The sequence below is a fragment of the Amblyomma americanum genome, chromosome 2, assembly GCF_052857255.1.
Source record: "Amblyomma americanum isolate KBUSLIRL-KWMA chromosome 2, ASM5285725v1, whole genome shotgun sequence".
Taxonomy (NCBI): Eukaryota; Metazoa; Arthropoda; class Arachnida; order Ixodida; family Ixodidae; genus Amblyomma; species Amblyomma americanum.
In genome coordinates this window covers 12,777,138-12,800,147 of record NC_135498.1, presented here as the reverse complement: position 1 = coordinate 12,800,147, position 23,010 = coordinate 12,777,138, and the positions used below count along the sequence as shown (strand labels likewise).

Below are 23,010 nucleotides of genomic sequence, written 5' to 3'. Positions count from 1 at the left end.
GTCAGCTTGAACTGCCAAGCACAGTAACTTAAACAAAGATTCTGCTAATACACATGTTTTTTGTCTGGTGCCCATCATTAAATTGCCGCGTTCGAACAATGCTTCGACGGGCGCGGAACTCGGGGTAACTAAGTGGCACAAAAAAAAATCGCTAGTAAGCGAAAACTGAAGAAAAGTATCCGAAAACTAAACAGCGTCCTTAGGATATTACACAAACTGTTCGGACACGGGAACGAACGGCTTAAGGTCAGTCAAGACACAGAGCGCAACAGGCGCCTGCAGTAAGTCCTATACTAATGCGACAGAATGGAGGCGCTTTAAAAAAAAAGGCTTGGCTGCAAAAATATCTGTAGCTCAAGCTCCCCCCCTGGCTGCAAAAATATCTGTAGCTCAAGCTCCCCCCCCCTTTCCGCCCCTTTTCTCCATTCCGCTGGTCCTCCGCTTCTATTCCAGGAATGGCGGTGGTTCATTCTCTAGGAGTCGTGTGGGCGTCGAGCAGGCCGACCTTGCCGGCTGCGTTGACAGTCATGATGACCATGACCACGACGACGATCTTGGCGATAAGGCCAATGATAAACTGGAGAAAAAGAAAACAAGGGAACAGCCCCGTCACTCAGCTCGCAAGGGGGGACTCTCGAATGAAACGGCTCGCTCGAAACTATAGGATAAAAGAAGCGTCGAGTCTAGAATTCTTCCAGTTAGTTTTGCAGCGTTGGCGGTTCTTAGCTCTTTTCAGAGTTTGCCGCCGTTGTCGGCGTCCGCAAGCCCACCACCACCCTGGTAAAAATGCATCTCCCACCTATGAGCCCAGCATATGCCACCCGCAACCGCCCTCCTGCGCACGAGGCTAATGATTTGATATATGAACCCTAACATTAGTACTAATATTGGTTAGGTTTGCGGATGAGATTAAGAACTTCTCAGGCATAGGCTGGGCTCAGCTGGCAAAGGACACAGTTAATTGGAGAAACATGGGAGAGGCCTTTGCCAAGCAGTGGGCAAAGCCAGCCTGATGATGATGATGATGATGATGATGATGATGATTCATTCTTTGACGATCCCGAATGATTCATGAACAGTGGAATATTTGTTAGATATTTGTAACCACCCTGTGATTTTTTGTTTTCTTCCACAATCATGAAAAAAAAATGCCACCATTTTCTTAACTTTCGCTGTTAATGCTATACCATCGGCGAAACAGAAATTAAGAGAGGAGCTTAGCCACAAGTATGAAAGCGTTAAAGGGTGGACATCAAAGAATCATTTTTATCGCATCCTTTGCTTAGAGGGGGAGCGAGGGGAGACATTTTGTTCGAGTATTGGGGGTGCAAGTCTGTGACCCGGAGGGCGGATTCGCGTTATTTATGGAACTCAGACTGAGCAACGGACGCTCCTGCGCATGAACATTCAAACAAGCGTGCAAGCGCCCGACGTAACTTCTCTACATGCCGCTATTATGTTATGCCTAATGTTATTACGTTTTACGTTGTGGCCAATCGACAAGTCCACGTAGGCAACGCTGGTGCAACAGCGTCAACGTGCGAACACTGGCGTAGAGCACTCACCAGCCTCCAGAAGGACACGTGCGCCATGTCGTGGAGCAGAGCTAAGGGAGCCGACGTCGGCATTATGACGCCGCTCGAAGCGCACACAATCACAGGGGTCGCCAGGTACGTCAGGTGCATGCGCTTCATATCGGCCTGCATCAAGACGACGATAGTACGCAAAAGCAAAATCACCAGTGCGGCAACCGCATCTGCAGCGCCTACAGCACAGCATACACACTAGAAAGACAAGTTACATAACAACTGTAGCTGCTAATGGAACCTTCTCTGGTGTACAAGAAAGGGTGAACGTTCAATGATTGGCAGTGGGAACGCGCGATATATTGCCATGTGACCCAGATAGCTAAGCGCCTTTCAGACCGGGACCATCGTGCTCAGAAGACACAGCCCGAGTTTTCAGCGAGTCTCACTCTGCGAAGAGGTCAGGAACAAGCGTCGTACGCTTGTCAAAGGTTCCAGCAGATCCCGCTGTTGATGCTACTGTGCCGTGCAAGTCTAACTCGTAATGTGGTGCTTGGGGTAATAGAGCGCCAAATATGTTTCAAGAACCCGAATATAGAGCTAAGTGGCGCCAGAGAGAGACAGAGAGAAATTTTAAGGGGAAAGGAGGAGAGGTCGCCGGCGGTAACATGACCCTGGCCGGCTATTCCACAAGTGGCGTCAGGTTTTTGTCATAGCGAAGATGTGCTCTTCGCTGATATGGAAAGAATTAAAGCCTTCGACCGACATAGTGGCGTGGGAATTCGTTCTCCTCTTGCCAGTCAAGCGTGCGCGTCATGCCCATTGCTCATGCATTAATCTTTTTGTAAAAGCTAGGCCTGGGTCAGGTAATGCAGAAGTCTGTCGCATCTTTATTTTATTTGGAAGTTGCATGTGTAATTCACAAATTTAACAGCAACGAGTCTCACTGACTATCAAACTGAGCAGGAAGTAATCAATGGTAATTAACGCTGAAGCGGCTGCTGTTTCTACGACCGAAGTCGACGTGACAACTGAATGCAGCCGCAAGCTTCACAAATGGCTAGCTCTGCGCGCGTCATTTGGCACATTTGTTAGCCGCTCTGTCTGGTCGTCGCTGCGCACTCACTATGTGCGCTACGACCGGCGCCATCATCTCGACGAGCACCTGCTTGTCCGTGGTCTCGGCCAGGAGCGAAGTGACGACCGCCAGCATGGCCTGCACTTCGAGCGAGCTCCGCCGATGCCAGAACGCGCTGGACGCAGCCTTGAAAACCTCGTGGGGAACGTCATAAGTCTGCGCACGGTCAAAGACAAGGGCGCCTCGTTCTGTTCCGCACCATCTGCCATCTCATCAGCCACCTGTCTGGCCTTCTATTTTCGTCGTACCGCGTGTTCATTGTTATGCAGATTCATCTTGTGCGTCTTTTAAAAAAAAAACATTATTTTTGCAGCCTAAGTGCTATTGGAAGACATTCAGTGCATATGCGCCCTGAGCAGCGTTCCAAGTTGGTTGCTTTGTGTATATCAGCTTTTTGTTCCTATAGGGGACAAACAGCTCCCAAATTCCTCCTGCTTTACCATGGCATATTTTTTATACTATATTTTAATACGCGTTCTTTCCTGCATATACTTAATTAAATATACGTGGGAAAACGTTGCTGCACGCTTTTGCAGGCACAGAAGCCCGTATCAGGGAGCATGAAGAAAACTAATGGAGGAAGAACTGTTGGCAATACATGTCCAAAATGTTTTGTGTACATTCATAAGACCACCCCGACTTGAGAAACGTGTTCAAAGTGACGCTGACTTCAGCTCGGGCCTGACGAATATATTCGAACTATTTCGGGTATCTCAGCTTACGAGGTATCGCTCAAGCTAAAGATATGAAGACATTTCCCTACAGTTCAATTTTTATTAAACGATTGCTTGTGAGACATGACAGAGGCTGGTAGAATATCTTCTCCAGTAAGGCATTTCTTGAGCCAGCATCTCGTCAGCAAAGTGTGGACTCCTCTCAGCGCATGCGCGGTGCATACCTGAAGCAGACTGGAGGCAACGTGCGTGGCGCCGAGAAGTAAGACAGCGCCCCAAGGCACCGTCTGCCAGACGTTGCGGATGAAGTCGAAGGCCACCCGCAGGCACGACGTGAGCAGGCTCGTCGCCAGCGTCATCGATGCCAACGCACTCAGCAGAGCCACCCTGGGCACACACAGCGCCACCAGGTGTCCTCAACAAACAACACTGCACCACATCACATAACACGCAGTCAGCTACGACAGATTCACACAGACGAGTCGCGGAGGTATTGGGCGACCGACTGTGACACGGAGTCACATATACTGTGGGGGCATTAAGGAAAATCAATAAAATTGCCTCCCTCGAAATATGAGTAGGAGTCCCCTCTGTCTTGACCCACCGGTGATCCATGCCAAGAAGAAGCGAAGGTGCGTAAGTCAAACTGAAGATGGCCGCATATGCGACCCCGGCGTACTTGACACCCCTACAGGCAAGGGGAGGGAAAAAAACGTATTTGGTTTCTTGAACAGCAACATAGTAACGTTTCCATTAAAAAATTAAAACGCTTTCGACGAGTGCGCTCGTAAGTAAACAGAACTGCTAAAACAACAGCAGCTGCCTCTAGCAGTGTTGATAGCAATGAAGCAGCACAAGAACGATACGGTTAGTGGCCCTCAAGTGGACCTGTCTTTCTCGCTCGTTCCGCATCTATACTTTCCCTGTACACTCGTTATAAAAACTACGCATGCAACAAACCGCCCACATCACCAATCTTCAGCTTTTATAACAAACATATGAACTCACCGTAAGCAAGGAGAATAGGGGAGTGCTTCTCCTTTATTGCACTACCACTACCATCACCAATCTTAGATTTTGCTGATATTTGTTTGTCCGAAGTTAAATTCAGGGGTCGTGGGTTTGGATCGCTGTGGCGGCATGTGTTGCTTTTTCTTCTTTAATCAGTTACTTTTCAGCGATAAAATAACTACACTAATAATTATTCATTGATCAACACCACAAATTTAAAAAAGATAAAGACTCTCCTATGCCTTTTGCTTTCGGCGAATGTTGGCTTCTTTCATATGTATGTCATTACGAGTCCCTAGTTTCCTTGCGTATGTCTACTCAGCAGCTTTCCTAGAAGTATGTCCTATCGTTATTTGATACCACTATACCATTCTTTGCATATCGATACTTCGCGCATCACTGTAACGCTGTAACTTGCCGTAAGGAACAGATAAGCAGTACCACGAGGACGGCCAGAAATATCTTACCTGTGATTTCGTCGACTTGCCCCTCCCATTTCTGCAGCTTTGATGACGGCCAAGTTCTGAGGCGACATTGGCTCCGGCTCACTGCGAAAGAACGTCCGAGTCTCGTTTCCGTGCGCGCTCTATAGGGAAGTCGCTATCAAAAGCACGGCAGCATACTTACAAGCTACTGTCATGATGCGTTGTCATACGCTAAAACACCGGTATTTTTTTTTTGTTCTATACGCATGAGCCTTTCTCGTCTGGAGACCCTCATACACTCCTTTCGCTTCCTCAAATGGTAGCGACAATTCAGCACTGCCAGTCTGAGCGACCGCTCATGTACAGGCTGTTGCACACTTAGAGGGTACCGAGGTCATGTGACCACCGCCCTTCGCGAAGCGCTGCCGCCGAAAGCCGGGGAGAATCGATGACAAATGCACATGCGTAATAAGCATGGCAGGCTGCTTCTTCCGCGCATGCGCGTGCTGGCGCACATTGTCTCCGGCTGTCAACGGCAACGCTTCGCGAAGTGCAGTGGTCACGCGTCCCCGGTTCCCTCCAAGTGTGCAACAGCCGGTACAAAATGTGTAATTTGATATTATCACCGGCATTTTTAAAAGGTTCTCACTGCGCTCATTTAGGGTACCAAGCAATTTGCAGGCCTAGAACCAAAAGGCAGTGTTGTGATTTAAGGTGTACTTGAAATTTCAAGCTTCGTCTTCGTTTTTCTTTTCGTTGCTTCAAGTCAATATGAGTTCGAAGAATAGGAGGGCGACTTACGATAGAGTGCTTCTTAACTTGCCAGAGAGACACCATAGTGGCGTGCGCAGTGCACACGAGGTTATGAACGTGCCTTACTGCGGTTTCAGGTAGAGCATCCAGATGACCGCGCTGCACGTGAACAGCGCTAGCGCTGCTCCGGGGAACGTCATGGCCGCCCAGGTGACGGCATTCACAGGAGTGTCCTTCACTTCCGCACTGCGACGAGACCACCTCGTCGTCAGAGAGTGTTTCTCCTACATGTTTTCTGTCCGAGCATGGACAAATGCAGTTAACATCGAGAGGGTGAACCATCAAAATGGTGCCGCCATCTTGTGACCTAACGATCAAGTGAAGACACGACTTAAACTTCGTTACCATGAAGTTGAAGAAGCCCGGCGATTACTTCGTTATAGCCGTAGTTTCGTTATAGCGCGTGTTGACCGAGATTCCAAGGAAAATCATCATCGCATTGTCGTATCGATTATTTCGTTATAAACGGTTTCATTATAACGAGACTTAGTACGAGGATGAAAGAAGACAGAGGAAAGTTCCGAAAGTTTTCACCGTCTTTCTTTGGGAATAAGTAATAACACCTCGTGCTAAGTTTAACCAACTGCACCGGCATGAAAACACGGCCACAGCCGATGCCTTCATCCGTAGAGGACACCTCCGCGGACGGCACACTAGTGAATGGGGTCAATGAGCTTACGCGAGCAAGACGACCCTCAGCGCCCTCTTGTTGCCGCCAGTGTGGAAGCCGCAGATTCCTCCTAGCACGCACATCAGTGACGGACCCAGCAGGAAGGCGTTGTGAACGTCCAGGCGGGCGCTGCATGAAAAAGATCGCTGTAGTGTCTCCGGTTCACATGAGCAGCTGTGTTAAGACACGGCAAGCAGAGTTGTGTTGCCATTCACATAAAAAAGAATAAAGTTGTCATAACTTTATTTACTGTGTTCTTGTCTACGAGGCAAGAGCAGCGGATGATTCTGCATTGATTTCGGACACCCGGTGGGCGAACAGGATGAAATGGCTGATTTGGAACAGAAATCGCGCATGACGGGGTTTCACGTCATTCACACCACGCGGCCGTAAATGTACGAGCGTCGAAAGAATCGCTAATAGAGCAGAAAAAAAGGCATGGCGTGTGATGTTGCTTTGCTTTGTGTCATTGGTGCCAGGAGTACGACGGCCGGCGTAGACATTCCACGAATACGATAGCGAACAATAAGGGGCTTTGAAAACGAGTTAAGCGCGTGGCGCCATGACTCAGCGCTGTCATTTAGAACACTGGTACGAAGAAATAGTCCGTCAGTACACTGGTCTCTAGCATTTCGCCTCAATCCAAATTAGACCGCCGCGGCCCAGGCCGAACTTGCGTCTTTCAGGTCAGCAGCCCAGCACTATAACCACGGAGCCATCGCGGCGGCTCCTTCACATTCATAGAGACCTGGTAGTACTCACACCACTCGTTGTTCGTTTGTGTTTGTTTACGGGGGTTTATTGTCCTAAAGCGACTCAGGCTATGAGGGACGCCGTAGTGAAGGGCTCCGGAAATTTCAACCACCTGGGGTTCTTTAACGTGCACTGATATCGCAAAGTACACGGGCCTCGCTCAGTGGTACAGCGGTTAAGCGATGCACCACTGCCCTGCGATACCAGGTGCTGCCACCGGAGGGGCTTCTGCGACACAGGTTACTCTTGTTGAGCAACCTCTCGCGAACAGTCATTTTTAATTCAGCTGCCACCTGCCACGGTGGTCAGTTGGCTACAATCCGGTTGACAGGTTGTGATGACGCCACAAGGTCATGTGACATAGGTGGGACACCTAGGTTACTTCTCTAGCATCTCAAAGGGTTTTTCGCTCACAACACCGATGACGCCGGGTTTTCTGCGGAACGGAACCCTTAATGATATCCCGTCATAAACTACTGCTTTGCATAGAATGGAACAAGAAAGCCAGCGTGCATGGGCTGTGGTATGCGTTAGGTTATGTTTACAAATCCGAGGCGCTCCTCTGCCAAAGCGGATTCGAGTAATGCCTGCGACAGCACGCTTCTCCCTTTCCTCGAGGAGGGATCTCTCACCTCCTCGCCTTCGCCGCCTCCGTCGTCAGTCCGAGCTGGCTTCCTACCTGTATGACTGGGAACAAAAAAACAAATCAAGGCGCATTTGAGTTTCCGGCACATAAAATTCACAATTACGCATAACAGACACTGTCACGCTAAGGTGGTTATAACGCGCACACAGCCTAGGCGTAACGAAAGAGCACAAGGAACAAACAGCGATAATGCGACTACGCGAGTGCTAACTACCAACTGGAAGTTCATTTCGGCGTAAAAATATTGAAGCAGAAGATTTATTCCAAATAAATCACACATGCGCAGTCTTTGTCAAAAATATAGAGCCCAAGTAGTTTGCTTCCAAACCGTATAGCGGCGCTCTTAAGCAGATTGATAAACGTAAGCTTGGGAGAGTTGAGGACCTAAGTTCCTCTCGCTTTGGTGAGACTAAATGGCCCGTAAGTACGGAGGAGCCGCGCTGCAAGGCTCAGAAGCAGACCCCTTGGGCTGTACACTTTTGACAAAGACTGTGCATTCTTCAGGTGAAGGGAGAAACACTGGCTTGACGATGCTCACCATCATATATGCTGTGTTCGGCTGCACGGTGCCCAGCACTGACAATATATATTAATAATCATAATAGTAATAGTAATAATAAAGGCCTTGATTGGAGAAACACTATAGCGAGTTGAACTGTCAATAGGAACAGGAAGCAGGAATTCGTAGAAAACAGGTATGTTGCCACGTTATAAGCGAATATCAGTGTAATCACGTCAACGATAATTATTAGCTTGCGGGTTCTTGTTTTTTTTTGCTTTTAGTTTTGTTAATGTTATCTTCGCTCTTATGTCATGTGGTCTTTTACGTTTCAAATTTATCAAGTGTCTAGCTTCCTTGGTTTTATAGTTTTTACTCGCTCATTTTTGCTCATGTTTTTATTGTTTTCCTCTCCAAGTGAAAGGCAAATTTTAAAGCGGGCCAGAAATTTCGGAGGAACTCGCATGCGACGCTGAAAAAGGCATCCGTCATCTGCAGTTCTCTTCCTGTGTATTTCGACGAGCTGGCAAAGGCATCTACGTGCTCGCAGTAAACGATGTTGCCTAAACGACCGTCTTTTGCTGAGTATTTTTACGCCTCATGATACTTCCCTCTTCGACATCACACGTGTGCGCTGGTGTGCACCTCCTCCTTTCCACGAGCCGCGTCAGACTGGAACGGCATCTCCCACTCCGTTGCTGCTATCACCTGCCCATCATCCTTCAACGCCAATATTGAAATTCTCATATCATCGTGACAAAATGTAACAAGGATTTTGATTACCCCACGCCTTATGTAATACCCCGAAAGGGGCCTTTAAGGTGAATAAATGAAATGAAATGACGGCAAGTCAGCTGCAAACTATTGCTTCCCCCCGTTCCCGCCTTCACCCGACGCGTGACATGACCTCCACTCACCGCTGAAAGGTGAATGGCCATAAAATGGGCTTTTCGTGGGCGTCTCTTCGAAACGAGCCACATAGCGCACAGGGGTCGAGAGTCGCCGGCTCATGTCCAGCGCACCGCTGTCAGCCACCGACGACAGACTGGCTGCGGATGAACGCCGCTGCCTGGTGCCCGCAGCGGACAGCCGCCGCAGACTGAGCGGCTGAGCGACGGCACCATGCTCCTGCACGGGGCTACGCGCGGCAGCAAAACACCCGTAACTTGTTGGCGCCTGAAGCAGTTCTCAGCAACTAAATGCATGTCCCTTCAGTTTCTGAGTCAACTATAGCCATACACGGAGCGTCCTGCTCATACGTCGAGAACGGAAACAAGACAACGCTGTGCGGAGGATCAATCCTCTCGAATAGAGGGATGATGAATTTTTATGGCGCAAGGGCATCTGTGGCCAAAAAATGCCATGACACAAGGGTTTTCGTTTTCTCAAGGTGGTGTCAAGGACTCATTTCCCACGCATTTCATCCTAAAGAAGCCGAGCACCAGACAGGGGAAGCTTGTGCCCATTGTATAACCGGTGGGTACCCGGCGGCACTGGGGATTGAGCCGCGCACCTCCCGCATGCGAGGTGGACGCTCAAACCATTAGGCCACCGGTGCGGAGCGCGTACACCCGAAAGAGAGTCACGCATGTTAGATGCGTTGCCCCTCCATTGTCTATTAGAACACTCACACTTACAAGGGACACTGGCCGGTTATGCAATGATGTTCGGTGTTCCCGCATGTCCCCTTGTGCACAGGATAAGCGAAGGTGTATCAGGAGAGGTAGATTGACCCTTGAGGCTGTGGGCACAGCTCACGTGATACCCCGATCTAGCGCCACTACGACATACCCCAACTTATATATTGCGGCTCGTCAGCCGACAGTTAGGTTGTCTGTGAACATGCCGTTTCACAGCTGCTCATTTCTGCGACAAAGAAGATATCAAGCCTGAAGTTAGTCTTAACAAGAGCAGAAACACGCGGAATTTTTTATGGTATTGAGGTAAACCATTTTATTTTGGGGGCACGTGTATGGGTGCAGGTGTATGCAGTTGATAGCTGTAGCACCGAGGCAGTTAGCTAATGACAGGTCGTGAAGCTTGGCGATGTTTTCATACACACCTGATTAGAGCGAATTGCGCCGGGCCAAAGTCCACCGATGATGCCCTTCGAGTCCTAGACGTTGACGAACCAGAAGTCGAGGGAAAAGCTGAGGAGCGTCGTCGTCTGCGCGCTGTCTGAGGTGCCAGTTCGACAAGGTGCGCCAGGGGCGAGGGCTGTGAGAAAAACGCTAGAGATCACTGCGGCTGCCTGCATTGGAGGAATGCGAAATCTTTGACGCCCCCACGACACTCGTCGCCTCTCTTTGGCCCTCTTCGAGTCCATTGACGTTTGCTTCAAACTGATTTATTAATCTATGTCAAACTTTATTGCTCGATTAATTATCACTCATCAAACACATTTCAATTCATTTCAAACTTTATTTTCACTTCTTTGACTATTTTCCCACTATTCTGCCGTCCACGACTGTTTTCCCGTACACTCAATATATCGACGTCCAAGCTATTTCAACGTTTTCTGACATTATTGGCTCTAACTAATCATCCTGTTGACACCAATTTTTTTGCGCATCATCCTCACATCGTTCTCTATCTATCACAGCCATTCGTTTCAAACTTCCTTTTCTGCGAACGTCACAATCGCTGCGGACACGTTTTGGTGACACGCTTTGGTCACACGACCCCGTCGACATAGCCGAGAATTGCTTTCGCATTCATAATCAGGGAGGGCGCCTCTGAAGCGTGTGCGCGAACTCTCGACCAAACGCACAGCGTTCCACTATGCCTTACCTTGTCCGATGATGACGGTGCATCTCGGTTAAGTTCTTTCACGTCCATACCGAAAGACACGCCGGACGGCATGCTCCGCCTGGATGTCAAACCCGCTTCAGACGCGCGAGTAGGTACGGACATCTTGACATTAACGTCGGTCGAAGCGCCTTTTGTCTGACCAGCTCTCGGTGCATTGCTCGGAGTGCATTCAGAGTCAGACCTGTTGAGTACCGCTTCCTCCGCAACTGGCTTCGTCTTTTTGGGTACGTCTTGCGTACCGTATGGCTTCAGGGCATCGGGTAGGCTGATCTTTCTAGCCGTCGTTGTAATTTCAGGTTGCTGCTCCTGCTGAGCTTTCTCAGTGTGTGCTAGCGGCGGACACGAATCTTCATTGTTCGTCGCTTTCCTCACACACTGTTTAATGTCGGGTCTTATCTTCACCGCTTTCACGGTTTTCTTCCCGCTACTGGTCTCCTTCAGGCGGTCGAAAGAGGTCTTTCTCTTAACTGAAGACCTCGACAGCTGGCTTGCCTTGTCGGAGTTTCCCTCATCATCTGGGCGCTTTTTGTCGTCTATCTTGTTGCAGGAATGAGTCGCGGCTGCCGATGTTGGTTTAGGCTTCTCAACAGACGGGGCAGGGGGCAAATGTTCGCGTGCTTCGTTCTCCTGGCCTGAAGTGCCTAAACGGGATGCCTCTGCTGTGGTTCTTTGGAGTTGCTTCGATTGAAGAGGAACGGCTTTGTGACTGTTGTCTGCGCCCTGGTGGTCTTCCTTCTGGGTCTGAGCAGGCTTGACAGCTTTGGCTGTGTGGCGTTCATCTTCCATTGAGGAACGACTGGTCTCGGAAAGTTTAGTACTTTCCAGCTGGTCTTTTTTTCTGTCGGAAACGGACTCTCTTCTTTTCTTGTCTAAAAGCTCCCCTTTCTTGGATTTTGGAGTGGCACGGCCAGATGATCTCCCTGAGGAGTGGCTGCTACTTCCAGGGCTTTTTCTCCTATTCCTTGCAGCGCTTCTGTTGGTTTGGGACCGGGTTGTTGAAAAGGGTGTCCTGCTGGTGGTTTCATCGTCAAGGTATTCCTTAGTCCCGAGAGGCTCGTCCATCGCCGCTGCGGTAACGGGAACAGCCTTGCGAGATTTTTCGAGAACAGGTCTTCTGTCCTCAATCACACCGGTCGGTTCGCGGTTGTCCGTCGGTGTTTGGAGGTACGCTGGTTCTGACTGAATTTCGCGACTCTCCGCAGTACGAAAGGAAGCGCTTTGCGGGGCAAGATCGGTGACTCTGCTGGCGGCAGACACAACGGCCTTAGCTGCAACGTCAAACTGGTCGGCCAGTGCGTCGAGAACTGTAGGGTTTGCGGTCGTCCTGTCCGCGATGGCAGTACCTGGCAGTGCCACACGAACTGGCGTCGCGATATCATTTCTGGGACTCTCACTGTATTCGATCGAAGCAAGCCTGAGCGCACATACGTCATCCCGGGCCTCGACGAAGTTGTCGCACCGCCAGAGCTCCGCAGCTGACACGGCCGCGACGGAGTTTTCGGGAGCAGCATGTTCCGCATCCGGGTCGGGCTGAGAGGTGGGTGGAAGCTCGCGACGCAGTATGCGCGCGAAGATATTGAACTTACGGAGCCACTTGAAGCGTGGGCTGCTCAAAGGTAGCGCTTTCATGTTTTCAGTTTTCCTGTTGTTTTGTTCTTGGTTTTGATGGGAATGTTGCCCCATGTCGATAAAAACTGATTGGTGAGTGACCTTAGAAAATTTTGAGGGATCATCGTTCATGGGCGGCGGCATTGTCTTCGGATTGTCGACTTCGCTCACGAGCACCTTTGGCCGTGAGGGAAACTGGGACTGATTATCCTGCTGTGTTTTCGCTTGTCCCGGCTGTTGTAGTCGCTGGTCTTTCCGCTGTCTCCTACCCGGCTTTTTCTTCATCACAGTAGCAAGTGGGCTCACTTGGCTGAAGGGTTCTGTGCGAATAGAATAGGCATTGCTTACAATAAGCTGTCTAATGCATTAAATACTTAAAAACGTTTTATTCATGTCCACAAAAAAGTACAAAAGCCAACAGGAATGAGTCCGTGCTGGTGCCTATGGAGAAAATTTACTGTGCATTTTCTGCAACACCGACTAATGCGTTTACTCTGCAGGGGCGTCCACTTTTGCCCCATGCCCTGACTCATTTCGCCGCGCAGTCGGGGAGAAATGCGGCATTTTGAAATTTTGAAATTAAATTTTTTTTTCTATGTTTCGTTTCAGCTGGTCTCTTCATTCCTATTGAGCGTGTATCTAGAACATGAAGCAAACAATACTGCCTTTTTTGTGGAAAATAGAAGCATGGAGACGTTTAGTAAATTTGTGACGCATTTTTTCCTAGATCTCCCTACCCTGAATGCATCGTCTATGTTCAGCATGTGAGTGATTCGCCAAGCTTTAATAACGCAAAGCAGTTACAGTTCTCCCCTCACCCCAGAAAATAATAGGAATTCACTCTTGCTTTTTAAGGTAAAGCACTATTCGAAACAGCCTATATTTTGAATTGTTCGAGAACATGCAAAAGAGACCGCTGCTACATTCAGGTTAACGTCATTGTAAACGCCCCGTCGTTTTCATTGTTATGCCTGAACGGGGAGATGATTATTGTAGCAGCGAAATGTACAACCAATGCAACAAACGCAGATTAGTCTGATCAACTCGTATGATCTCCTGTGCACTTATTGTGTGCAATCAGCCCTTTTGGAATACGTGTTTTGTCTAATTCTAGGCGTACCTTGGGTTCTGGCAAGGAGTCTTAGGCGTCAATTGTTCGCAGTCACTGCGGGCGCACCTTTATGCGATTAGGCATGCAGTCTAAATCTAAGCGAAAGAACTGATTTATTCACATTACGAATTATTCTTTCTCGGGTACCATAAGTGTTTGCGCGTGCTCCCACAGCGACGTGGAGGCTAACGAAAAGGGTTCAGCTTAAGTTAAGGACAACGCAGCGAGCCATGGAAAAAAAAATCATAGGTGTAACGTTCAGAGACCCGAAGCGGGCAGAGTGGGTGAAGGAACAAACGCGGGTTAATGACATCCTAGTTGAAATCAAGAGGAAGAAATGGGGTTGGGCAGGGCATGTAATGCGAAGACAAGATAACCGCTAGTCCTTAAGGGTAACGGAGTGGATTCCAAGAGAAGGCAAGCGTAGCAATGGGCGGCAGAAGGTTAGGAGGGCGGATGAGATTAAAAAGTTTGCTGCGTGGATACGGTGGGCGCAGCTGGAAAAGGACAGTGTTAATTGAAGAGACATGGCAGAGGCCTTTGCTATGCAGTGGGAGTAGTTAGGCTGATGGTGTACACGACTGCCACAGCCATTCTCAATCGACAGAATTTCAAATTAGGCCTGTGTTTATGTCCTATTGACAGGCGGTAAACATCTCTACAATGGCGGAGATAAATAGGTACCTATTGCGACAGAAAGGCCCTGGAAATATATGCCCCCTGAAAAGATACCTTGCGTCACGTGGCGGGGATGGCTGCTACTGATTTCCCTGCTAGACATTGCGCTTGACGGTCCAGCTGGCGTCAAAGTTGCTCGGTGGTCTACGTCATCGCCTTCCATCGCTTTGTCTTCCTGGGGTCGCCTATCCGCTCTCGAGTCAGCAGCAGAGCCCGCCGGAGCTTCCCGACTCTCCTGCGTCAAGATCAAAACAGGTGTATCGTTTGATTCAACTAAACGAGGAGGGCACCGAATCGCAGGTGCCCTGATTTCGCCCGCTTTCAGTCTCATGACAAAAGCTTGAGCTGAATGCGCCTTGCTTTAACACTGCAGCAAGCGTTGCTTTTTATAGAAGGGACCAATGAGTACCTTACTTCCGACTACAGTGAAGACAGTGTATTGTAAAGAGAAATAATGACAAAAGCATTGTTGTAGGTTTCAGAGAAGTCGTTCAGTTTTTTTTTTTCGGTATCATTTTCAAAATTCTCAAGATCGCCCAGTCTTTATGCGGGGCACCGCAGAAAAGGTTCAGTTGCGCCTCTAGCAATTCAAAGCAATGAGGGGTGCGGAGGAAATTTATTCATGCAATATATGCAGATATGGGAATGCCACACGAGTCGCACTGCAGGACTCACAACAAGAAAAAAAACTACGCTTTTCTGACTGTTGCTTTCTTTGCTCTTCCACCTAGAATGATCATGGACAAATATTTTCCTTTCATATTGATTTGGGTATTAAATGATGCTACTCAGCAACTGACCTTTGAGTTGACTGGTGCACGCTTTTTGGACCACTGCAGGCGCCACAAACCAAAACGCGCTTTTTTGTTCTTGCCGCTTCTCTGCGGCTTGCCGGCGTCCGTAAGTTCCACATCGTCACTCGAAGAAGTTGCCTCAGGGATTTGTCGATGTACCTGCACAGATGGGGCGCGTATTTAGGCACCTAATGAAGATGAACTAAACCAGCAGGAACGGCTCACGTAAAGGTACCGTAGAGTGCCAAAGTACATGCGACACCAGGCATTGAACATGGAATGCAGTTCAGGTTGTGACAGACACTGTGGAATCAGCCAAATCATGCAGCATCGCAGTTTCATTGCGTAAGCTTCGTAAGCCCTCATCTGCGTGGCTCAGTTTCTGAGGCGTTTCCGAGATCCGAGTTCTGAGTTTGCCTTCGTCTATGTCACTTCAATTAAACAAATATATCGCTGTAGTCTGTGAGAGTCCTCGCACGTGTCAGTCTTTCTATGTTTGATCGCAGATCCTGTTTACAGGTATCACAATGGCTACAAAAAGGACCTCATCAGTAGAGGACGCGTCGGTGTTCACGCTCTGAGATACTAAATCGTAATCGCCCTCTTCTCCTAGAGGCTCAGATGAGCAAGCAAATCGGACCTAGCCTTGCCTACAACGACGAAATCAACGCCTGACGCGAACTTAATAAGACACCTTTAGTCAAGACTTCATCCGAACACGTACCTCGGGAGAAGTATTGACGATAGATACGGGGGTCAAGGCGGCGGCAGAGGAACCCTGGTTCACGATCGCGTCCTTGTCCTCAGACTCGGTCCCTGTCTTAAGGCGGTGCTCCGAACGCTTGGGCTTCTTCATGCTGAGCACGACCTGCGCCAGCCGGTCAAAGAGGGCCTCGTCGTCGACGCGGACTGGGCGTTCAGAGCTCCACTCCAGCTGCGACGGGCGCCTAAGCGAGCAGTGGGCGACGTCCGGGGGCCGGTCCATGTTCTTCTTGAAGATGGTCACGCATATGCGGTCCAGCAAGTACAGCAACGCCACCGATGCCACGGCGGCCGAGAAGAGCCACGCGCTTACGAAGGAGCACAGGCACACGCCGACGAAGAGCGTGCGGCGCTGCAGACCGAAGCGTGCGCACACGCCCTGGGCCAGGCTCCTGACCAGTTCGCTCCAGGCGTCGACGACCACGACCAGGAATAGCAGCAGCGCGACGATCAGAACATCGACCTGTGAGGCAGCCAGAACACGTTGCCAGGCCGAACACATTAAACACGGCGAGCATCTGAGTATACTTGTAGTTCCCAGAGGCGTGTACAGTCTTTGTCAAAAATATACAGCCCAAGGGGTTGTCTTCTGAGCCATGTAGCGGGGCTATTTAGCACATTTAACAGTCCTAAGCTTGTGAGGGTTGAGGACTGAAGTTCCTCCCGGCTTCGTAAAATTAGGGTCCCTGAGTATGCAAAAGGAGCCGCGCTGAAGGGCTCAGAAGCGGACGCCTTGGGCTGTGTACTTTTGGCAAAGACTGTATATTGCCCTGCGTGCGCCGTGTCGGAAAATGTGGACGCGAACGCATATAACTCGAGGGACAACCTTTTTTTCTACACTAAATGCCGAAACCATAGGAGACAGGTGTGTCTTCTGCTTCCTTTGCCTCCGTGGTTTGTCAGTGCACATCTCGAGCTTTACTCTAATGGGGCATCACCGAAAGCCTATAGGTGGTGCGTAGGTTTCTTTGTTTAAAACGCTCAAGTACGGAGGAACCCGAACAGGAACCACTGGAACAGCAATGCAAAGTATAATAGCGAATCCAGCGCTGACGGCGACCTTTGGAGGTCAGCGGGTACTTGTAACAACCTTAATGCCTCTGCTTTCTGTAAAGTTATCTCGAATCCAAATTGATGTCGCACCTGATTTTCTACTCTAATCAGCATCGTCATTTATAAAAAAAAACGCGCTCCCCAGTGCTTTCCTCTGTTTCAATGGCTCTGTGCTTCTTTCATGTGTATACCGCAACGAGCCCTTTGTTTCTCTTTTCTTTGCCTGCTCAAAATCAGCACAATAATTATATTTATGCATTTCATTCCGTAGCCAATCATCAAATCTCGAACCAGACCAATCGAGTCTTCCCGCTGAACTCTTAGCCGTTAAGGTAAGGATTGTCGCAGCCATTTTCCAGGTTTTATAGGTGTAATGGGAATGATGTGATTAGCAGCAGCCACTCTTCCCTTGCCCCTTCCTCGCAGCCTTCTACGTACTGCGAGGTATTGGCTGGCGACGTTCTCCGGTGCCATGAGTCCCAGCAGCGGCAAGGTGACCAGGTGCACCAGCGCCGTGACAGGCTTGGGCAGCGCGTTGAACGTCCACAGCAGCAGAGGCAAGCAGACGCAGTACAGAAGGCCGCCGTACTGCAAAAGGAGCACGCACCCGGCGACGGTGAACGGGAAATGCTCCGCCCCACGCGTGCAGGGGAGGATGACGCAGCGGAAGAGCGACAGAGAGCAAAGGAGCTCGTGTGACGAACCTCGGAGCCGATGAAGAGAAGGGGCAGCAGATAGAGCGGCATGAGGATCCCCAGATGGGAGACGCTGCGAGACCCCTGCCGGCGCTCATCGGCCACCAAGATGGACGATGCATGCTGCCTCCAGTGCGCGCTGTGGGAGTGCGGTGTGCCGGGTTCCGCATGTCGCTCGCCTGTGCACGCACGGAAGCGGAAGGGGATGGTTCATATTGGTTAGGTGTTTATAATACACTGTCATCTCTTCTTAGCGAAGGCCTTTGCTCCGAAGTTCCCGGAGATCCGGAGTTCCCGGGTTCGAACCCGACCGCGGGGGCTGCGTTTTTATGGAGGCAAAACGCTAAGGCGCCCGTGTGCTGTGCGATGTCATTGCACGTTAAATATTCCCAGCTGGTCGAAATTATTCAAGAGCCCTCCACTACGGCACCTCTTTCGTCCTTTCTTCTTTCACTTCCTCCTTTATCTCTTCCCTTACGGCGCGGTTCAGGTGTCCAACGATATATGAGACTGATATACTGCGCCATCTCCTTTCCCCAAAAACCAATTATTATTATTATGAAAATATACAGAGACTTATCTACTTTACGTGCCATTATACATGGAAAATTTGACTTCCCAGAGTTGCGCATTAATTCGACCCCTGGAGGCCAACGTGCACTGACATTGAAAAGCACTCAGGCGTTTTATGCGATAGCATATAGAAGCCTCGTTGGAGCAAACAGTCGGCAACCGCCGTCCGGCGTTACATCGGCCTCCTGCCAACCGTAGCAGGTTCTGTACGGTAAGAGCTCGGGAAGAGCAACCTGAGTCTCTCAGCCACCCCCCCCCCCTCGCCTCCTAAGAAAATAAAGAAAAAGCCGCGAGCGGGATTCGAACGCACGGAGGGGCGAACAGACAGCTGCAACTGTCGCTCAACCAGTCATCGGAGCAGCCATTCACCAGACGTGTTAAACTGCAAGCCTCTCACGCTATGCTTTCTAAATCGTCGTTTTCATCAACTTTCATCCACTTTCAAACGCTATTTGCAAAAAGGGCGTGGTGATGCTTCATCTGACGTGCATGGAAAGGAACGGAAAGGTGGGAGGTCTTAACCACCGCCCCAGGGTCGCATCAATTTCGATCACCAGAGGACAACGTGTGCTGACATCTAAAATCACACAGGCGTCTTATGCGATAGCATAGAAGCCTCATGCTAAACTCTGTACTCCTGTTTCGCCTTTTTTCCTAGCAATCTCATACGTTGCCGGTTTTTGACACGCAGTCAACGCTAAATCAATGCTTCACTTCAGGTGGCGCAGCAGTTAGAACAAAAAAAAAAATCGATTTAAGGCTAGAAAACGACATGCTGAGGCCGAAGCAAAAATAAATTAGTTGGGACGCATTTGTACACTCGTGGCTTCGGACAGGACTGCTTCGTTGCACCGTAGTCACTGCGTCAAGATGTGCCCGTGCCTTTCACCGTCGAACGCCCTCACCTGCTTCCTTGGGAAATGCGTGTTTCTCCTCCATCGTAGGCAATGCTGGTAGCTGAGGAACGGCAGGAACAGTCAAGAGTGGCGTAGTCCAATCAGTGATGGCTGGGCAGGATGCCAGGATCGAGTAACGCTGCCGAGAATCTGAGCGCACGTGCTACCCCGCGCCCTGCCTTGCACTTCCTCTTCGGCGAACCATGAGTCAGCGGTGCTCGTCTTTGCCCAAATGCTCAAGTGCAGCTGAATGCTACGAAATTCCCCAGTAATGTGCTTTTTATATCGTGAGTGTTTGAACATTTGCACGACCATTTTCTTGTAGTCGAAGAACTATTTTCTTTAGCAGACCCGCAGTGGTTAGCCAGAACAAAAAAAAAAGTGAATTTCAGTTGAAATAATTACCTTATTCAATTACTTGTCTAACTGACAAAACTTCCGCCCCGTATTGTGAGTCCACCCTTCCTGCATTATTGACCCCTGTCTGATTCTTGGCAGATCCGTGGAGTATACCGGATGTGAGACGATATTCTTTTGAAGCAAACAAAAGGCCTTTGCGGCACAACGGAGACATACGAGAGGAATAGTCGAACAGGATACACGGCGAACACTTCTCTGTACTAGCTTCTCAGCACCATGCAGCGAGAGAAGACCCTCATTAATCTTGTTCACTGCTAGAAATATGCTAATAAACTTCGCTTATAGTAAAAATTTTGGCGCCCGAACATGGGGCCAGGGAAAACTACAGGCGGACTTCTACCTTCTATGTTGTCGTCGCCGTGTATTCCCGCTTTACCTGCTCCTGTCTTCAGTCTGTCTGTATTTATCTTTATCTTTCGTTCTTTTTACTGTCGCAGAATAATTTTGTCTTTATTACCTAGCCCGTTGTACTTAGTGTAGCGAGCTAGGACAGTATTTTTTATTTTTCTTGTCCCAATATAATTTATATCTTCATTACCTAAGCCCGTTATACCCAGTGGCATGGGCAGGGATTCTTTTTTCTAAAATTTTTTTCTTAGTTCCCAAATAATTTTTGTCTTCGTTACCTACTCCTGTTCATTTTGAAAGTGTGCATTGTTCACGATAAAGGTAGGAGGGCCTTTGCTTGGAGCACCCTCTATATACTGCATACCAACCTGCTGACAATTAGGAACCGGCTCGAGTTATCTGAAGCATTGGTGGATCGTATTTTGTACTGCAGACAACGGCGCTACCTTTACTTCATTTTTTTTTTATTTTCTGTTCCATGTAAGAGCAATCAAGTAGTACGTGGAAGAGCTTAGACAACTGTCTGGAGAGTTTCTAAGAGCAGAGCTCTGGCAAGAATGAGGTGCCACATGTTCAAAACTAGCGAAGCCAGCAAGAAGTTAGGGGAGGAGCCGGCGCATGCCACAGTCTTGTCACAATGGTTGCAGGCACACACGTCTGCATGAATAAGTATTGATCGAGTTGTTGTTAGTCGATCCGCTCATCGATTTTTATTGGGCGACATGGGTATCTATGCGGCACGCATGGAGTGTGCGGCTTCAATATGTAAACTACCAGATGCATGGCATACATGAAACGCGCACGGTACATGGCGACTTCAGGGGCAGGCCCTGCTTGAGTTCTTGCCCCGACGAGAGAGTTGGCGCAAGAAGGTATGCAGTTTGCGCATCCTGTCGGAGCCCCTCATGTGCGACGTGCTGGGTCTGGTGCACTTGCCGCGCCAGTCTTCGCATTCCGCGTCGAACAGTGCGACGCTCAGTTTGAGGTGCCGATGGGTCTTCTCCAGGGAACATATCTGCGTCGTTTGGGGAGGCCAAGGGTTACGACATGAATAGGCAGTTTGGCAAGTTGCTAACGAATTACAATGTAGGAACACCGCACATAAACGAAACCTCTGCCCTCACCCGTCGGTTTTCTAGCGATAGCGACATTACGGTAGCATTTCTAGCCTTCAGCGGCGTGGTGCGGAGCAGCTGCCGGCGCAGCGGCGCCATGACTCATCACGTGGTTCGTCACGTGACCAGCCACATGGTGCGGAGCAGCTGCCGGCGGCGCGGCGAGCCGGCGTAACCGAGCTGCCACAGCTGTTGCTATGCGCCGTGTCAAGTGGGACGAAGATGATAGCGAACGAGCGGCGAAAGACTGACTTTGCAATTCAACTGAGCAAGTTCCACTCGGCTAGCTGTTGCTATCCCGTCACTCCAGGTTTAACCAGAGCTAAACCACCGCCAATTTTAAATGAGCAGCGAGCTTACGGAACGGAAAGAGAGGGGTAACTTTAAATGGCGCCATGAACTGAATGCCTTGGGGGGCATGGGGTGGGGGGGTGGGGGGCATAGTCAATATCTTGCTTCTGAGTTAACATGTGGCTAGGGTTAAAACTTCGTTCAAAGCTTTTGTTCAAGGTTGCAGCATGTGATGGGATGAGGTCGTCGTGAGGGTTCAGTGGCTATTGTGTTAATCTATTAAGCATTATTAAGGTCGTGAGTTCACGCCCTTCCTGTGGGGGTTGCATTTTGGTAGAAGCAAAGTGAGAAAACGCCCGTGTACCAATATCTCGGTCCAATTTAGAAACCGAAGGTGCTCAAAATTAATCCTGAGATCTTGAGTATGGTGGGCAAAATAGGCGTTCTCTCTGAACTAGCAGGCAACAATTCGAATGCTATTATAATCTGATAGTATTCATATCATGAGCCTCAGTGAGGCATTAAGAGCTGTGGAACGATAGTTGTTAATTAGTGCCGCGGCAGTTAAAAATGCTAAGTTTTTTCTTTTCAGAATGTTGCTTGCAGTGGCCGACCGCGTAATTTGGCAGCATGAAGCATCATTGCGCTTCTCGCTCTTCACAGTTCGACCAAACGCAGGTGCTCTCTGGGCTGTGTTGCGTATGTGCACTAAGCTGTCTGGGTAAAACCCTCCATTAGGAGCGCTGCTGTCAATGCCCCAACACAACTAAATATACGGCTGAACCGTAAAGGGTAAATTTGTAAAGGTGCGAAGCGTGAGCTGGGCGCCTTGCCTTCCATCGCATCGTATCCGCAGTGTCGTACGTGGCCACGACGTCCGGTTTACGCCACGAGTAGGCTGTGTGCTGCATCTTGTCGATGGCCTGGTTCGCGTAGAAGTCCGGCCTTTCACTGCACACCTGCCGAGTGTAAGCGCAAAAAGATGCCGTCTTTTATTTATTTATTTTAAGATACTATTGGGTGGTAAAGGTTGTTGCAGGATGGTGGGCAGAAAACATTCTTACATTTCGTCACAACAAAATGTAAAGGTTCCTAGAGAAAAAAAAAGCGCTACAAAGAAAACAATAACGTCACGAGTACTCAATACAAGATATATAAAATGCATCTTGTAGACACTCTTTGTATCTTAAAAATATAATACTGTACCGAATTCGGGGATCACAGCTGGTCAGCAGTTTAGTTGTGCAGTAAATCTGAGTAAAAACGAGTGGGTGTATGCGTTAATGTATGACTGTACAGAGCAGTGATTATAATCGCGCCTTCATCGTAAATTATTTGATTCTGTTTATACTAGGTAATGTGTCGAGCCAAAGGTAAAGAAGTTCAGGAATGATTAAAAGAAGCTTCACTCTGCCTGGTATCCGGCGATATACTAAAGAAGGCAACTGCAGTGAATTAAGCATTTCTTTGACCGAATCCTCGCATGAATATTTTTAGATGGGCATGGGTTCTATGCGTTGCACTTTCTCGAGCGTTCGAATCAGCCCGACTAGAAAAGTGTCCCATATAAAACTAGGCATACTGTAACGAGGGTTTCACGTATGTGATGACAGTTTGAATTTTTGAGGTAAGAACTAAAGCTGTTTTTCTGCCGTTGACCAAATCTGATTAATGTGGGCACTCGGACGGAAGAACACGCC

At 49.2% G+C, this 23,010-nt stretch overlaps 2 protein-coding genes across 2 annotated transcripts; both read right to left on the bottom strand.

Annotated features, from left to right (window-relative positions):
* Positions 1-466: 466 nt before the first annotated feature.
* On the bottom strand, positions 467-7,694 carry LOC144119535 (uncharacterized). Its single transcript, XM_077652121.1, has 9 exons — positions 7,643-7,694; positions 6,267-6,386; positions 5,654-5,773; positions 4,817-4,897; positions 3,943-4,026; positions 3,563-3,725; positions 2,653-2,820; positions 1,566-1,700; positions 467-577 (listed from the first exon to the last, which is right to left on the bottom strand). Exons 2-9 carry the CDS (start codon positions 6,338-6,340, stop codon positions 467-469), a joined length of 936 nt encoding a protein of 311 aa, XP_077508247.1. The 5' UTR covers positions 6,341-6,386; positions 7,643-7,694.
* A 4,227-nt stretch (positions 7,695-11,921) lies between these two features.
* Positions 11,922-19,179, bottom strand: LOC144119534 (uncharacterized). Its single transcript, XM_077652120.1, has 8 exons — positions 19,146-19,179; positions 17,677-17,846; positions 17,411-17,560; positions 15,882-16,382; positions 15,164-15,316; positions 14,418-14,598; positions 12,746-12,894; positions 11,922-11,975 (listed from the first exon to the last, which is right to left on the bottom strand). The coding sequence occupies exons 1-8, from the start codon at positions 19,177-19,179 to the stop codon at positions 11,922-11,924; spliced, it is 1,392 nt and encodes a 463-aa protein (XP_077508246.1).
* Positions 19,180-23,010: the final 3,831 nt, after the last annotated feature.

Bases quoted from the DNA above. Each gene is read 5' to 3' on its own strand.
- LOC144119535 (XM_077652121.1), bottom strand. From the start codon at position 6,340: ATGTGCGTGCTAGGAGGAATCTGCGGCTTCCACACTGGCGGCAACAAG. The intron at 3,726-3,942 runs GTGGGTCAAGAC...GTGTGTGCCCAG, and splicing joins CTTCTTGGCATGGATCACCG to GGTGGCTCTGCTGAGTGCGT. The intron at 578-1,565 runs GTGAGTGCTCTA...CTTTTTCTCCAG, and splicing joins ACGTGTCCTTCTGGAGGCTG to TTTATCATTGGCCTTATCGC.
- LOC144119534 (XM_077652120.1), bottom strand. From the start codon at position 19,179: ATGGAGGAGAAACACGCATTTCCCAAGGAAGCAG. The intron at 17,561-17,676 runs GTTCGTCACACG...CTCCTTTTGCAG, and splicing joins TTCTCTTCATCGGCTCCGAG to TACGGCGGCCTTCTGTACTG. The intron at 12,895-14,417 runs GTATCTTTTCAG...CTATTCGCACAG, and splicing joins TCCCCGCCACGTGACGCAAG to AACCCTTCAGCCAAGTGAGC.